Source organism: Pongo pygmaeus, chromosome 20 (assembly GCF_028885625.2).
Source record: "Pongo pygmaeus isolate AG05252 chromosome 20, NHGRI_mPonPyg2-v2.0_pri, whole genome shotgun sequence".
NCBI lineage: Eukaryota > Metazoa > Chordata > Mammalia > Primates > Hominidae > Pongo > Pongo pygmaeus.
In genome coordinates, this window is record NC_072393.2 from 13536044 (window position 1) to 13551777 (window position 15734).

At 49.1% G+C, this 15734-nt stretch overlaps 1 protein-coding gene across 5 annotated transcripts in view; it reads right to left on the minus strand.

Annotated features, from left to right (window-relative positions):
• The window catches only part of CACNA1A (calcium voltage-gated channel subunit alpha1 A), a 300689-nt gene that overhangs the window by 86294 nt on the left and 198661 nt on the right, over positions 1-15734 (minus strand). For all 5 annotated transcript variants that reach the window (XM_054464221.2, XM_054464220.2, XM_054464222.2 and 2 more), the window contains exons 16-19: positions 13226-13343; positions 13005-13072; positions 10016-10122; positions 8006-8815 (exon numbers count right to left, since the gene is read on the minus strand). In XM_054464221.2, coding sequence (XP_054320196.2) covers positions 8006-8815; positions 10016-10122; positions 13005-13072; positions 13226-13343 — 1103 coding nt within the window. The remainder of the gene's footprint in view (positions 1-8005; positions 8816-10015; positions 10123-13004; positions 13073-13225; positions 13344-15734) is intronic.

Here is a 15734-nt window from a genome sequence, read left to right on the forward strand (position 1 = left end):
ATTGCAGGCACACACCGCCATGCCTGGTGATTTTTATTAATTTTTGTAGAGACAGGGTCTCACTATGTTGTTCAGGCTGGTAGTGAACTCCTGGGGCTCAAGCGATCCACCTGCCTTGGCCCCCCAAAGTGCTGGGATTACAGGTGTGAGCCACCACGCCTGGCCCTGTATATATACATACACATTTAAGAGAGCGATATCCCTGACATAAAGCAGGCCCAGTTAAGTTATAATTTCAAAGAGAACCTAAATCCTTCGGCCACCAGCTCAAGAGGCCATGGAGAAACTCGTGGTGGCATTTTCTTAGAGGAATACCATCTACCAAGAGCGGATGGAAAAGGGTCTGCCAATGTTTGTTTTGTCTTGTCTTTGCTTCCTTGTAGAGCTTCTGTTGGCTCTGTTTGTTGGGAAATTTTAACAAGCTCAGCCTGCAGAGGCCTAATATCAATTTCCAGGAGGTTTCATTTCCAAAGTGTCTCCAAGGAGAACTCAAAAGGGGCAGAAAACTTTGAAGGTGTGCCCCTTCCCCCTTCCCCCTGGGGATCTGGCATCCTCTGCCTGGAATAGGCGGCTAGTTGCATAACACCTGCTGTGCATGGCGTTCTTGTGCCAGCTAATCTCTTGGGCATCCTTCCGCGGAGGGCTGCGGACACCTTGCCTGGGGCACACTCAGACCCCGAGATCAGATTATGTGGGGGTGATAATAACAGCAGTCCCTGTTTATTGCTCATCTCCTTGTGTCCCCACCCCCTGTCCTAAGGACCTCATGTATTAACTCATTTAACCCCTGCAACCACCACCATCCGAGACGGGTATAGTGATCGGCCCCATTTCACAGAGGAGGAGACTGAGGTTCAGAGAGGCAGTCATTTGCCCAGAGTTACCCAGCTGGAAAACAGCTGAGCTGGGCTCTCTGGTGTTCGAAGCTTTAATGGGGCAGCTTGGTACAGTGGCTTATGCCTGTAATCCTAGCACTTTGGGAGGCTGAGGAAGGAAGATTGCTTGAGCCCAGGAGTTTGAGATCAGTCTGGGCAACATAGTGAGACCCCATCTCTAAAAAAAAAAAAAAAAAATTAGCTGGGCATAATTGCACGAGACTGTTGTTCCAGTTACTTGGGAGGCTGAGGTGGGAAGATCATTTGAGTCCAGGAGTTTGAGGCTACAGTGAGCTATGATTGTGCCACTGCATTCCAGCCTGGGTAACAGAGCAAGACTGTTTTTTTTTTTTTTTTAAAAAAAAAACAACTTGGGCCCATTGGGGGTACCGTAAGAATTAGAGTGCTAAATAATTAACCACTCCCTGCCCCCATGCAGGATAAACTGTGGAGCTCAAAAGTCCAGCATGTCTCTTCCTGTTCCTTTTGGGGAGCAAGTTGTCATGGTGACAGATGCAGGTGGAATTAGGATGCGAAGAGCAGAGATAAGAATTCTAGAGTGGAGCAGGTCTTGGCAAAAGTTCCCTTTGCACCCAGACAGGCCTGGGAGGAGGCACTGCCTGGCTGCAGGGAGAGGCAGAAGCTCTGTCCTCCATAGATTTTTACTGACAGTCTGGGAAAGTTCCACCCTCATTTCGTCCACTCTGCAGGGCCACTGGGCTCGGCCACCTGGTATGGGGGATCTGGGGCCAGCAGCTATTGAATTATATGAAATAGAATGTGCGTCAGTCCACTTTTCACTGGAGTGAGCCACTGAAAGACAGATGAAGGTAGGAATGAGGAGAAGACAAAGTGAATAAAAAGGAAAAAAATATGATCGGCCTGGCAAGGTAGCTCACTCCTGTAATCCCAGCATTTTGGGAGGCTGAGGTGGGAGGATCGCTTGAACCCAGGAGTTGGAGACCAGCCTTGGCAACGTGGCAAAACCCTGTGTCTACAAAAAATACAAAAGATTAGCCAGGCATGGTCGTGCACACCTCTAGTCCCAGCTACTCGGGAGGCTGAGGTGGGAGAATCACCTGAGCCCAGGAAGTCGAGGCTGCAGTGAGCCATGATTGTACCACTGTACTCCGGGGCCTGGGTGACAAAGCGAGACCATGTCTCAAAAAAAAAAAAAAAAAAAAAAAAAATCAATATGCTGGAGAATGAAAAACACAGGGTACGTTTGCAAAAAGCCTCAAGGAATGACTGAAGAAGAGGAAAAATGCACAAGGCAGACCTCCAAAGGCCACTGGCTTTGTCACAACACAGAACTAAAATGTCTTTTTATTATTTTATATTCTCAAATAAAGTTTTATCTTTGCCACTTTTTTTAAAGCAGATGAATGACTGATCTTGGATTTTTTTTCTCTTCAAGTGCACCAATCTTCATGAAGTTTTATTTCCAAAGAGCCTTAGAACCTCTTTATCAGCCAAATGAATAATGCCTCTTCTGGCCAGGTTGTTTGACGTGTCTATTAATAATGGAATTAGCAGTACTCTCCTGGTTCAGAATTGGGGTCTGGCCAGCTGAGGCTATGGGGGTGAAAGTGGGGAGATATTTTCTTCCTCTGAAGAAGAGAGGGAGCAGGAACCATCTGTGGTTTTTGGGCAAGCTGGGTCCTTATTGTTTTTTATGTTTATTGATGAGAGTATTAATAACAGTATTAGCTGACACTTACTGAGTGCTTATTATTACTGCTAAAAATAGCATTAATTGAGTACTTACTAATATTCATATTAATAATAGCTAACATGGCCGGGCATGGTGCCTCATGTCTGTAAATCCATCACTTTGGGAGGCCACGGTGTGAGAATTTCTTGAGGCCAGGAGTTTGACACCAGCCTGGGCAACATAGTGAGACCCCAAAACGCTACAAAAAATTGCTAACACTATTGAGCTCTTGTTATAAGCCAGGAACTACTGAAAGTATTTTACATGTACTAACTCAGTTAAATCTTTTTTTTTTTTTTTTTTTTTGAGACGGAGTCTCGCTCTGTCTCCCAGGCTGGAGTGCAGTGGCGCGATCTCGGCTCACTGCAAGCTCCACCTCCCAGGTTTTACGCCATTCTCTTGTCTCAGCCTTCCGAGTAGCTGCCACTACAGGCGTGCACCACCTACGCCTGGCTAATTTTTTTTTTTTTTGTATTTTTAGTAGAGATGGGGTTTCACTGTATTAACCAGGATGGTCTCAAACTCCTGACCTTGTGATCCGCCCGCCTCGGCCTCCCAAAGTGCTGGGATTACAGGCGTGAGCCACCACCCCCAGCTCAGTTAAATCTTATACCCAGAGTAGGAAGTAGCTACTATTCTTATCCCCATTTTATAGATGAGGAAATGGAGGCCCAGAGAGGAGGAGTGAAATTCTGAAAGTCACACAGCCTGGAAGTGATAGGGCAGGAAAGTGACTGCTTGCCCCAAAGTCCTTGCCTTTCACAACTAGGCTTTGCTGCTCTTGTAATTTCCAACGTTTACTGTTGTCTTTCAAAAACTCTTCCTGGCATATTGTTATGGAGAGACATTCTGTCCCCGTCACTCTGCTTCCTTCAATAATAGTAGATCTGTTAATAAGGCTGATAATAATAGTAATATTAGTAATAGTAGCAAGAGTAATTAATAATCATTGGTCTTTCTTTTTTTTTTAGAGATGAGGTCTTGCTCATCTCTAAAATGAGCAATGCCACTGCAATCCAACCTGGGCAACAGAGCAAGACCCTGCCTCAAAAAGAAAAAAAAAAAACCCTAAATAAACCAACAAACTAAAGGCACAGATAATTACAAGCAAGATTTTTCATCTGTGTGAGGAGCAACAGAAAGTCATGAAGAGGAAAGGATAATTCTTTTCCGTATGAGACTGTCTTGTACATGGTAGGGTATTTAGTATACTGGCCTTCCATTCTCTAAATGCTCAGGCTGGTCTCGAACTCCTGGGCTCAAGCAATCCTTTGCCTCAACCTCCTGAGTAGCTGGATTACAGGTGCATACCACTGTACCTGGCTTTTTTTTTTTTTTTTTTTTTTTGAGACAGAGTCTTGTTCTGTTGCCCAGGCTGGAGTGCGGTGGTGTGATCTCAGCTCACTGTAACCTCTGCCTCCTGGGACGATTCTTGTGCCTCAGCCTCCCGAGTAGCTGAGATTACAGGTGTCCACCACCACGCCTGGCTAATTTTTTGTATTTTTAGTAGAGACAGGGTTTCGCCATGTTGGCCAGGCTGGTTCCGAACCCCTGACCTCAGGTGATCCACCTGCCTCTGCCTCCCAAAGTGTTGGGATTACAGGCATGAACCATCACACTGGCCTGTAACTGGCTCTTCATTGGTCTTTACTATATACAGAGTGCTGGGGTAAACACTTTATTCCACCTAAACTCCCGTTTTGACCTCTCATTCCCCTGAGTGACTGACGGCCCCACAGTCTCATCAACGCAACTTCAATTTCTTTGTCTGTCACTTTCTCGTCACTATTCATGTCCTGCAAACTGGCCTCCTTCTGGTCCACCCTGGGGCCTTTGCACATGCTGTTGTTAGACTGAAACATTCTACTCCCTTCTCAGATTGCTCCTCTGGAAACCTGCCCAGAGACCCTGGGAACAGTTTCTTGGTCGTATTTATCAGAATGCCTCAGACCACTTCACTTGTAGTTGTGTGACTGAACTCACAGCATGAGCTTAGAATATAGTAGGCACTTAGTAAATACTAACTGAATGAACGCATAAACCCATAGGAGAAGATTGAAGCGAAAGAATGACCTAGAACAATGGTTTTCAGGAAAGTGTTGTAGAACTACGTGGTAACCTAATAATGTAATGATTGAGGGGCACTGCAGGCACTTAGAGAATGGTAGGCAGTTATACTAAATACCCTACCATGTACCCGACAGTCCCATATGGGAAAGACTTATCTTTTCCTCTTCATGACTTTCTAATGTCCCTCAAAGAGGTGAAAAATCTTGCTTGTAATTACCTGTGCTTTTAGTTTGTTTGTTTGTTTGGGTTTCTTTCTTTCTTTCTTTCTTTTTTTTTTTTTTTTGAGACAAGGACTTGTTCTGTTGCCCAGGTTGGAAGGCAATGGCATAATCATAGCTCACTGTAATCTTGAACTCCTGGGCTCAAGCAATCCTCCTGCTTCAGCCTTCCAAGTAGCTAGAACTACAGGCACCTGCCGCCACACCTGGCTAATTAAAAATAAATTCTTTTGTAGAGATGGAGGTCTCCTTATGTTGCCCAGGTTGGTCTCGAACTCCTGGCCTCAAGCGATTCTCCTTCCTCAGCCTCCCAATGCACTGGGATTACAGGTGGGAGCCACTGCACCTGATCCTGTGCCTTTAGTTTAAACCTAACTCTTGTACATAAGAACACAACATATTTTTTGTATGTTTTAAATATACATTGCATTTTCCTGCAATGCAAATATTAAATAAATGGAAGAAAGACTAGACTCTTTTGTATATGGAACTTTGCCAAGAGGTGTTCAACATTGTGGAACATCTTGACACTGCTGGCAACTTCCCTCATGTGGTTTGAATTGTCCACACAACCCAGAGTCAGCCATCATTTGTGCCTGTCACTTCATGGTGATTTTGTGTAAGGGTGTACATATCAGAATTACTTCACTATGTCCTCCAGAGTCTCATTACTCAAAATGTGGTCCCTGGACCAGTAGTATCAGCCTCATCTGGGAGCTTGTTGCAAATGCAGAATCTCAGGCTCCACTGAGTCCTTCCTCAGCCCTACCGAATTACAATTTGTGTTTTAACAAGATCCCTGGGGATTCGCATACACATTAGATTTTGAGAAGTGCTGGCCTAGTTCATATGTCATACAACAGCATCACTTAAACCCATCATTAAAAAAATCAATATTATGCCCTAATGGTAATATAAAAGAGGACTAAGAGCAGGTTAATTTGTAATAGGACAATGTCTACGATGTCTATTTTAATGGGTAAGTTGTTGAGTCCCTATATGCAGAATCACTATAGCATCTTCTAGAAAGTATTACAAAATATCGTTATGAAAAAGAGGATGCTGGTTCTGAATGGATAAGGTGCTGGCCTGGAAGATGCCTCAAAAGCTTTCTAACATTTTAATTTATTTTTAAAAGGTGAGGTCTCACTATGTTGCGCAGGCTAGTCTTGAACTCCAGGGCTCAAGTGGATCCTCCCATCTTGGCCTCCCAAAATGCTGGGACTACAGGCATGAGCCACCACATTCCGCTGCGTCCAAAGCTTTGAAACTCTGCTCTCCCTTTAATTCTTAGGGCCCAGAGTGGCTTTTCTTTTTCTTTATTTTTTTATTTTTTGTTTTTGAGACAAAGCCTTGCCCTGTCGCCCAGGCTGGAGTGCAGTGGTGCGATCATAGCTCATCACAGCCTAGACATTCTGGGCTCCAGTGACTCTCCTGCCTCAGCCTCCCAAGTAGTTGGGACTGCAGGTGCATGCCACCACATCTGTTTAATTTTTTATATTTTATACAGATGGGGTCTGCCTCTATTGCCCTGACTGGTCTCCAACTCCTGGTATCAAGTGATCCTCCCACCTTGGCCTCCCAACAGAGTGGCTTTTCAAACTTCCAAAGAATAGCATTAGGTAAATAGAGTTGGCTGAAAATGGCCAAAGATGCTCTGAATTTACCGAGCACTTATTATGTGTCAGCTGCTCTTCCGGGCCCTTTGCGTACATTACCTCATTCAATCCTGGCAATGACCCAATTAGATCCCACTATTGCCATCGTGTGAGGCCCAGAGATATGAAGTCATTTTCCAAAAGTCACACAGCAAGAACACGGAAGACTATATAATTCTGGACGACAGTGGGGCTTCTCTTAATAGTTACCCTGAAATGCTCAAGGCCTCTGGTGCCAGAGAGCCTGGGTTCAAGGACACTGGTTAGATGCATGACCTTGAGGAGCTCACTCAATCTCTTAGTTTCCCCATCTGTGAAGCCTCTAATCTGAACACTTTAGGAGACTGAGGTGGGATGATTGCTTGAGGCCAGGAGTTGGAGACCAGCCTGAGCAACAGCGCTAGACCTCATTTCTACTAAAGGTAAAAAAATTAGGCTGGGTGCGGTGGCTCAAACCTGTAGTCCCAGCACTTTAAGGAGGCTAAGGCAGGTGGAATGCTTGAGTTCTGAAGTTTGAGACCAGCCTGGGAAACACAGTGAAATCCTGTCTCTACAAAACACTGTCTCTACAAAAATTAGCCAGGCATGTCGCACATGCCTGTGGTCCCAGCTACTTGTGAGGCTGAGGGGGATGGCTTGAGCCTGGGAGGTAGAGGCTGCACTGAGCTATGACTGTACCACTGCACTCTAGCCTGGGCAACAAGGCGAGACCCTGTGCCAAAAAAACAAAAACATACAGCATTTTTTTTTTTTTTTTTGAGACAGGGTCTTGCTCTGTTGCCCAGGCTGGAGTGTGATGGCACAATCTCAGCTCACTACAACCTACCTCCACCTCCCAGGTTCAAGCGATTCTCCCGCCTCAGCCTCCTGAGTAGTGGGAATACAGGCACCACCACTAATTTTTGTATTTTCAGCAGAGACGGGGTTTCACCATGTTGGCCAGCCTGTTCTCCAACTCTTGACCTCAAGTGATCTGCCCGCCTCGGCCTCTCAAAGTGCTGGGATTACAGGCATTGAGCCACTGCTCCCGGCCAAATAAAGCATTTTTTTTTTTTTTTTTTTTTTTTTTTTGAGACAGAGTCTCACTCTGTCGCCCAGGCTGGAGTGTGGTGGTGTGATCTCGGCTCATTGCAACCTCCGCCCCCCGTTTTCAGGCGATTCTCCTGCCTCGGCCTCCCGAGTAGCTGGGACTACAGGCGCCTGCCACCGTGCCCGGCTAATTTTTGTATTTTTATTAGAGATGGGGTTTCACCATCTTGGCCAGGCTGGTCTTGAACTCCTGACCTCGTGATCCACCCGCCTCGGCCTCCCAAAGTGCTGGGATTACAGGTGTGAGCCACTGCGCCTGGCCAAATACAGCATTTTATAATATATTTTTATAAAAAAAAAAAAAAACAGCACGTGCTACTTTGGCTGTCGTCATTATTAATGTTACTGTCATTCTCCGGATTCGAGGTCACCTCCACTTACTTCCTCCTCCGATGCCTCCGCTCCTTGTCCTCCCTCCGCGCGTCCCCTTCGTACGTGGCTGGAGCGCCGTGCCGGTGCCGCCTCCTGCGCTCGCCGCCGTCGGGGCCCTCGCCCTCGCCCTCGCCTCCCCGGGCCGGCCGGCTGCCCTCGCGGTGCCGCGCCCTCCGCTCCGCCTTGTCCTCCGGGCCCTCCTCCCCGGGCCTGCGGTGCGCACGATGACGTCGGGGCTCCCCGTCCGCGCCCGTGCGCGGGGACCCGCTGCGGCTCTCCCTGCTGCCCCCCTGCCGGTGCACATGCCTCCGGTGGGGGTCCCCGGCCTTGCCTCGCTCAGCCTCGCCCTCCCAGAACCCGGGCTGCTCCAGGCTGCCCTCCCGGGCGTGGTGGTCCGACTCGCGGCCGTAGGGTCCCTCCCGGCTCAGCTCGGCCTCCTGGCTGCCCGCCCAGGGCCTCCGTGCGTCCAGGCCCGCCGAGCCGCTGGGGCCCCGGGCCCGATCGTGGTAGCGGGCCTGTTTCCTGAGGAAGTCCTCGGCACGCTGCTGGCCGAGGCGCTGGTCCACGGTGGGCTCGGCCGCCCGGCTCTTGTTGGTGTTGTTGTTGCGGTTCTCCTGCGGGTCCACCACCAGCGGCCGGTCCAAGTGCGTCTTCATGTCGGGCCGCAGGTGCCGAGTGTAGGCAGCCTTCCAGCGCTCGTCCGGGTCCATTTCGTTGTACAGGGCCTCCCGGCTGGCCAGCAAGTTCTGCTTTCGCATCTCACTGGTCCGCTGCTCCCACACGGACTTGGCTGGCTTTTGATTCTTCTGTTGCTCTTTCCTGCAGTGGCGTGGTCACAGGACTTAGAGCACTGCTAGGCACTGTAGCTTGGATGGATGACCCAGGCTAACCAACCCACATCTCAGCCTCCCACTCCTGCTCTCCACCCTCTACTCCCCACTGAATGCTAGAAGGAGCCTGTGAGCATCTGAGTCAGGTCCCAGCCTCCTCTGCTCAAGAACCCTCCATGGCTCCCACCTGGCTAGGGGCAAAAGCCCAAGTCCTCCCCCTGACCCAGAAGGCCGTGTGTAATCTGCTTGTCACCTCCTTGCGTTCACCTCCTCACACTTACTATTCGATTCCAGTCACACAGGCCTCCTTCACATCAGGCATGTTCCTGCCTCAGGGCCATTGCCTATGCTGTTCCCTCTGCCTGGGATGCTCTTCCCCAGGCCCCCCAATGGCTCCTCCCTCACCTCCTCCAGGCCATGTAACCTTCTAGGTGAGCAGTCCCCAACCTTTTTGGCACCAGGGGCCGGTTTTGTGGAAGACAGTTTTTCCACAGACCTAGGTGTGGGGGGTGGTTTTGGGATGAAACTGTTTCACCTGAGATTATCAGGCATTAGATTCTTAAAAGGAGCACGCAACCTAGATCCCTCAGATGCACCGTTCACGGTAGTGTTTGTGTTGTGTTCCTATGAGAATCTAATGCTGCCTGCTGATCTGACAGCAGGTGGAGCTCAGGCGGTAATGCTTGCTTGCCCACTGTTCACCTCCTGCTGTGCAGCCCCGTTCCTAACAGGCCTCGGACTAATACCAGTCCACAGCCCAGGGACTGGGGACCCCCATTCTAGGTGATGCCTTCCCTGACAACTTTGTTTAAAATCACAACTCTCTTCACTTCTAGCATTTTCTATTTCCCTCCCCTACTTTCTCTGTAGTTCCATCGCCTTCTAACACAATGTATAATTTACTTATTTATCTAATTTATTGACTCCTTCCCTTGCTAGAATGGCTACACACAGGTGGGATTTTTTTTCTCCTTGTTAATGCTGTATCCCCAGAAGTTAGAACAGTGCTGGGTACATAACAGCTGCTAACCAAATATTTATTGAGTGAAAGTGGGTGGAAGGACAAGAAGTGTCTCTTCCTAAAGCTCAATTCTGTCAAGGACCACCCCCACTGCTTCCCAAATCTGTGCCTGGGATAGTGTGGACGCTGAGGAGCCAGGGTAGCATCCCAGGGATTAGGGGCACTTACACAGCTATGGACATGTTGGCCGCGGACAGAGGACTCACTTCTGCCACCTCCTTGGCTTTCTGTAGGGCGAGTTTCTGGTTGGCTGCTTCTTCTTCCTCTTGCTCGTCCTAAAAGGCACATGGAATCTTTGTTCACAAAACATGAACTAGGCCTTGGGGACTCACTTCTGACCCTGTTGCTGACCAGGGGCAACATTTGAAATATTTCGACCAATCAGAACTAAGGCTCCCCAATTGGAATGGGTACCTGCTACTGGTTAAGTGTATTGCTATCCCCTCTGTGTATAAGTTTGACATCTAACTCATTATGAAGCCTATTTTAACACACAGCCAGATAACAAAAAATAAAAATGTCCCTTCTCTTCCTACAATGAAGACTTTCCTGCAGCCTGGTTTTTTTCTTTTTTCTTTTGTTTTCAGAGACAGAGTTTCCCTTGGTTGCCCAGCCTGGAGTGCAGTGGCACAATCATAGCTCACTGTAACCTTGAACTCCTGGGCTCAAGCAATCCTCCCACCTCAGCCTCCCAAGCAACTGGGACTACAGGTGCATGCCAGTATGCCTGTATACATTTATATATATATATATATTTTTTGGTAGAGACAGGGTCTCACTATGTTGCCCAGGCTGGTCTTGAACTTCTGGCCTCAAATGATCCTCCCACTTAGGCCTCCCAAAGGGCTGGGATTCCAGGCATGTGCCACTGTGCCTGGCCCCTGCATCCTGTCTTAATGAGCTGGAAAGCAATGCAAAGATTTTCCTCTCACTAGGCTTTCTGAGCCATGGGAACTCTCTGAACCAACTTTCAAAAAACACCAACTACCCTCACACACAGAAGAGCCTGGCATCCGATGGCCCACGCCATGCACTGTCAACAGCCCCCAGAAGGAGAATCAGGAGAGGAATTTATATTCCCAGCCCCCATGACAGGAAGGCGGTGGGGAGAGGAGAGCAGGGCACTTGGGCTACAGCCAACTGCCCAGGGTGCTGCTGCTCACTGGTGGTTAGGTTCAGACAGGAGAATGGGGGAAGAGGTTTTAAAAATACATACAGAAAAAGACGTTTTTGGACTTTAAATCCTTCTTCAGCCTTCATGCAGGGCCTCATTCGTAAAACAGAAAAGCCAACAAAGAAAAAGCAAAGAAAAGGCAACGAGAAAGAAATGGCCAGAAATGAACCCGCCCGTAAGAAAAATCATGCCATTGCACGCAGCTCTCCCGCTGTGCTCCGAATCACTGGAACGGGGAGCAACCTTACCACCTTGGAAATGGTCAGATCAGGACACTGTCAGAGACAACATGGAGATGGGATCTGGCTGGCCACCCTGCTCTCATAGGGCCACCCCCACCCCTCCTGGCACCATTCCCAGCATTTTTCAGAGCCAGGTCTCTGGACCATCTGCCTCAGAAACACCTAAAATGCAGATCCTCAGGCTCCCCAAATAATCTATAGAACCAGTGCTGGGCCCTGGAATCTGCATTTCCCACAGGTTCCCAAGTGAGCATAAAACATGCTCAAATTCAAGCAACTGGTACACAGCAGTTAAGAGCACAAGCTGCAGACCCAGACGGCCTGGGTTCAAATCCCAGCTCCACAACTTACCGCTGTGTGGCCTTGGGCAAGTCTCTCAACCTCTCTGTGCGACACATATTTCATCTAAAATTCCAACTCTCCCCGACTTTCTCTACCGAATTTTTCTCTGTCACATTTATCACCAACTGACAAGCTACGTATGTTCACAAATTTGTTTCTTGTCTGTCTCCCCTCTTGAATCTCTGCTCCACGAAGGCAGGGATTTTTGCCTTTTCTTGTTCACTACTTAATCCCTAAGTCCTAGACCAGGGCCTTGGTCACACAGTAGGTGCTCGTTAAGTGCTTACTGAATGATGAAATCTGTAAAATGGGGCTCAGAGAACTTGGCTCCTAAGGTTTCCATGAGGATTGAATAGGATTAAAAACACGTATTAAATGACCAAGAAATGCTTGTAGGATCAATGAAAGAAAGAATGTGGGTCTGGAGAGGAATGTCCATACCTCCCAGGAGATAAACGAACTGGCCTTTCTCCCTCCCCTTCTCATACCCTCCTGCACCAGCCCCTGAGGATGGACTCTTGGAACTTGGATGAGCTCATGGCTGGATCAGCCCTCGGCTCAGCCATGCCAGCCGGCTCCACGGTGGCCAGGCTTGTGGCCGTGTGCTTGGGATGGCAGAGACTTCCGCTTCCCTCCAGTGGGAGCTGGGGCCGGGAAACTCTCTCTCCCTCCTGCCAGGGCCGGCAGATGGAGCGTTGGCAACGTCTGCTTAGTTTGGTTCAATTTCATAAACATGTCCTGAACACCTCGAGGCACTGGAGGTGGGGCTGCAATGCTGAGGGAGACCCCAGGGCTGAGAGGAGGACCCTGTACTTGTTACATGTGATCTTAACTTCATAGGGTCCTTGGGGAGAGGCTTAGGCTGGACCTAGGCTAGCTCTTAACATTGCTGCGTTTGGCTAAGGGGAGGCTCCAGCAGGAAGCCAGAGGAAGAGAGAAGGTGGGGACATTTATTGGCCACTCCATCTGTGCCTTGCCATGGTTCTGGGTCCTCTAAGGTCCCAGGGCTGGTGGCAGCCCTTTTTCCTTGGCCCCAGCTCTGACTGGGTCCCCATAACAGCACTCCCTCTCCCATCCACTAGCCTGGGGGCTACACCATTCCTTGGAAACCCTGCTTACTCCCTGTAAACGGCCTTTTGGTTGAGTTTGCCATCTGTTTCCTGCAGCGACCTCACTGCCTTCCCCCTTCCCACCCTCTTGGCTATAGAATTTGCTTGATGAGGGACAGTCTGTTTCTGGGAGTGGGGGGAGAGGCGCCTTCTCTTTGCACGGTGCATCCCCAGCAGAAGTTCTGACCCTGTTCCCATGCCCCCACCCCCACCCCCACCCCCACCCCCGTCCTGATCTGCCATGGGCAGGTGGTAACTTTGCCAGAGAAACGTTCTCCCACCGCCTCCACCTTGGTGAGCTCCTGGGCGTTGGCCAGATTGTCCACAGCGATGGCCAAGAACACATTCAGGAGGGTGTCTGCAAATGTCTGAGTCAGGAAAAGCAACCATTGGTGGGACACCACTTGGGCCCTGGGTATCTGGGTCTCTCACTACCCTCCCTTGAGCCCCTGCCACCTCTCCTCTGCCAGAAGTCCAGGCCTGTCCCCTTCTCTCCCTCCATGAAGGATACAGTTCCCGAAGAGCGTCAGTACAATGAAATAGATGGAGAACACCATGCCGCCCTGCACGCCCCCCTGAGACTTGATCCCGTCGTACATGACCTCGTTCCAGTCTTCGCCCGTCAGGATCTGAAAGGGGAGGAAGAAACACACAGCCAACCCCCCTCTCAGCCACGGGCCCCTTGGAGACGCAGCTGTGGAGCCGGAATCCGCCTACCCCATCCCCAAGCCCAGGAGGTCTTTAACAATCCTGCCCGGTTTGCGGAGCCAGACTCTGTGACGGCTTCTCCTTGGCTTTTCTCTTTGTTTGTGAGTAGAAAGGGCTGTTCCTGAGTCGAGGGGCTCTTAGCCTGGCTTCTAGGAAAATGGGACCCATGGAGGAGTCACAAACCCTCCTGTAACTCTGTCTTACTTGAAGTGATTAAGGGGATTTGCTATGGACTAAATTGGGTCTCCCTCCAAATTCATGTGTTGAAGCCCTAACCTATAATGGGATGGTATTTGGAGACGGGCCTTTAAGAGGTAACTAGGGTTAGATGAAGTCATGGGGGACTTCATGATGGTATTAGTGCCCTTCTAAGAACAGGAAGAGACCACATGCCATGGCTCATGCCTGTAATCCCAGTACTTTGGGAGGCCGAGGTGGGAGGATCACTTGAGCCCAGGAGTTCAAGATTAGCCTGGGCAATATGGCAAGACCCCATCTTTACAAAAAATTTTAAAAAAATTAGCTGGTGCACATCTGTAGGCCCAGCTACTCAAGGGGCTGAGGTGGGAGGATCGTTTGAACCTAGGAGTTTGAGGCTGCAGTGAGCTATGATTGCGCCACTGCACTCCAGGCTGGGTGACAAAAAAATGTGATTTGCCTAAAAAAAAATAGATTTTTTTTTTTGAGATTTTTGTCTCAAAAAAAAAAAAAAAAGAACAGGAAGAAACATCAGAACTCTCTCTCTCTGACATATGAGGACACAGCAAGAAGGTGGCTATCTGCAAGCTAGGAAGAGAGCCCTCACCAGGAACTAACCCTGCTAACACTTTGATCTTAGACTTCCCAGCCTCCAGAACTGTGAGAGAATAAATGTTTCCTGTATAAGCCACCCAGTCTGTGGTATTTTGTTATGGCTGCCTGAGCAGACTAAGACAGGATATTAATATTTACCTGTGTTCCTCATGTGGTCATGGTGATGACTAAATAAGCTACTATGTGGATAGCACAAACGTAGCACATGTTTGTGGTCCCCCTGCCTGAGGCAGACCCTGGAACAAGGGTTCAGGTGCAAGTGGTTTATCTGGGAGGTGATCTCAGGAAGTACCAGCAGGGGAGAGGAGAAGTGAGAAAGGGAAAAGAGGGTGGAATGTAAACAGTATGTGATCAAGCGAGTTTCCACTGTAGGTAACTGGGGCTCGGTCTTGCTACGGAGCTCTGGGGGTCATCCCATCTGAGGGTGAGGGAGCTGGGGTATTTATGCACCAATGGCTGCTCCTTTTAGGGTGTGGTGCAAAAAATTCACAGTACTACTGGACTGCAGTTCCTTGGGGGCAGAGCAGGCGACCAGAGAAAGACCAAGGCAAAGGATTAGGTGTTGACAGATAAAAGTTTTGCTGATGCATATTGAAAGAACCAAGGGGATATTCAAACAGCACCTACATGCTCCTTTAAAAAAAATCCAACTTCCTTCCTTCTATCCATATTTCCATGAGGCTAAAGTAAATGTTAAAGAACTCCAAAAACATTAATCTGCTAAAACAGGGTTTCTAAGCCTCAGCACTGCTGATATTTGGGGCCAGATTATTCTATTCGGGGCTGTCCTGTGCATTGTAGGATGTTGAGCAGCATTCCTAGTCTCCACCCACCAGATGCCAGTAGCACCCTCTCCCTAGCTGTGACAACCAACAATGCTTGCAGACATTGCTACATGTCCTTGGAGGACAGACTTGTCCTTGGGTGAGAACCTCTGAGCTAAAGATACATTACTAGTAATCAGTGCTATTAATAATCACTTACGGGCCAGGCGCGGTGGCTCATGCCTGTAATCCCAGCACTTTGGGAGGCCGAGGCAGGCAGATCACGAGGTCAGGAGTTTGAGACCAGCCTGGCCAACATAGTGAAACCCTGTCTCTACTAAAAATACAAAAATTAGCCAGGCATGGTGGTGTGCACCTGTAGTCTCAGCTACTCGGGAGGCTGAGGCAGGAGAATCGCTTGAACCCGGGAGGCAGAGGTTGTGGTGAGCCAAGAATGCACCATCGCACTCCAGCTTGGGCAACAGAGCGAGACTCCGTCTCAAAAGAAAAAAATCGCTTATGTGGGGGCTCAGAACTTCCCTTCATGGAAGGTTTCTTCTTCAACTCCCTGTCTAGGGGTCTCATTTAGAAACTACCTCCCCAGGAGAAGGAGAGAGTGAAGTCACATTTTCTATACACTCTCAGTCCCCCAAAGAGAAAGAATCCACCAGAGATGCTCTGAAGGTCCCGGCTGGGCCAGTCCCAAGCCTCAGGGAATGCACCCACATGGGCGCA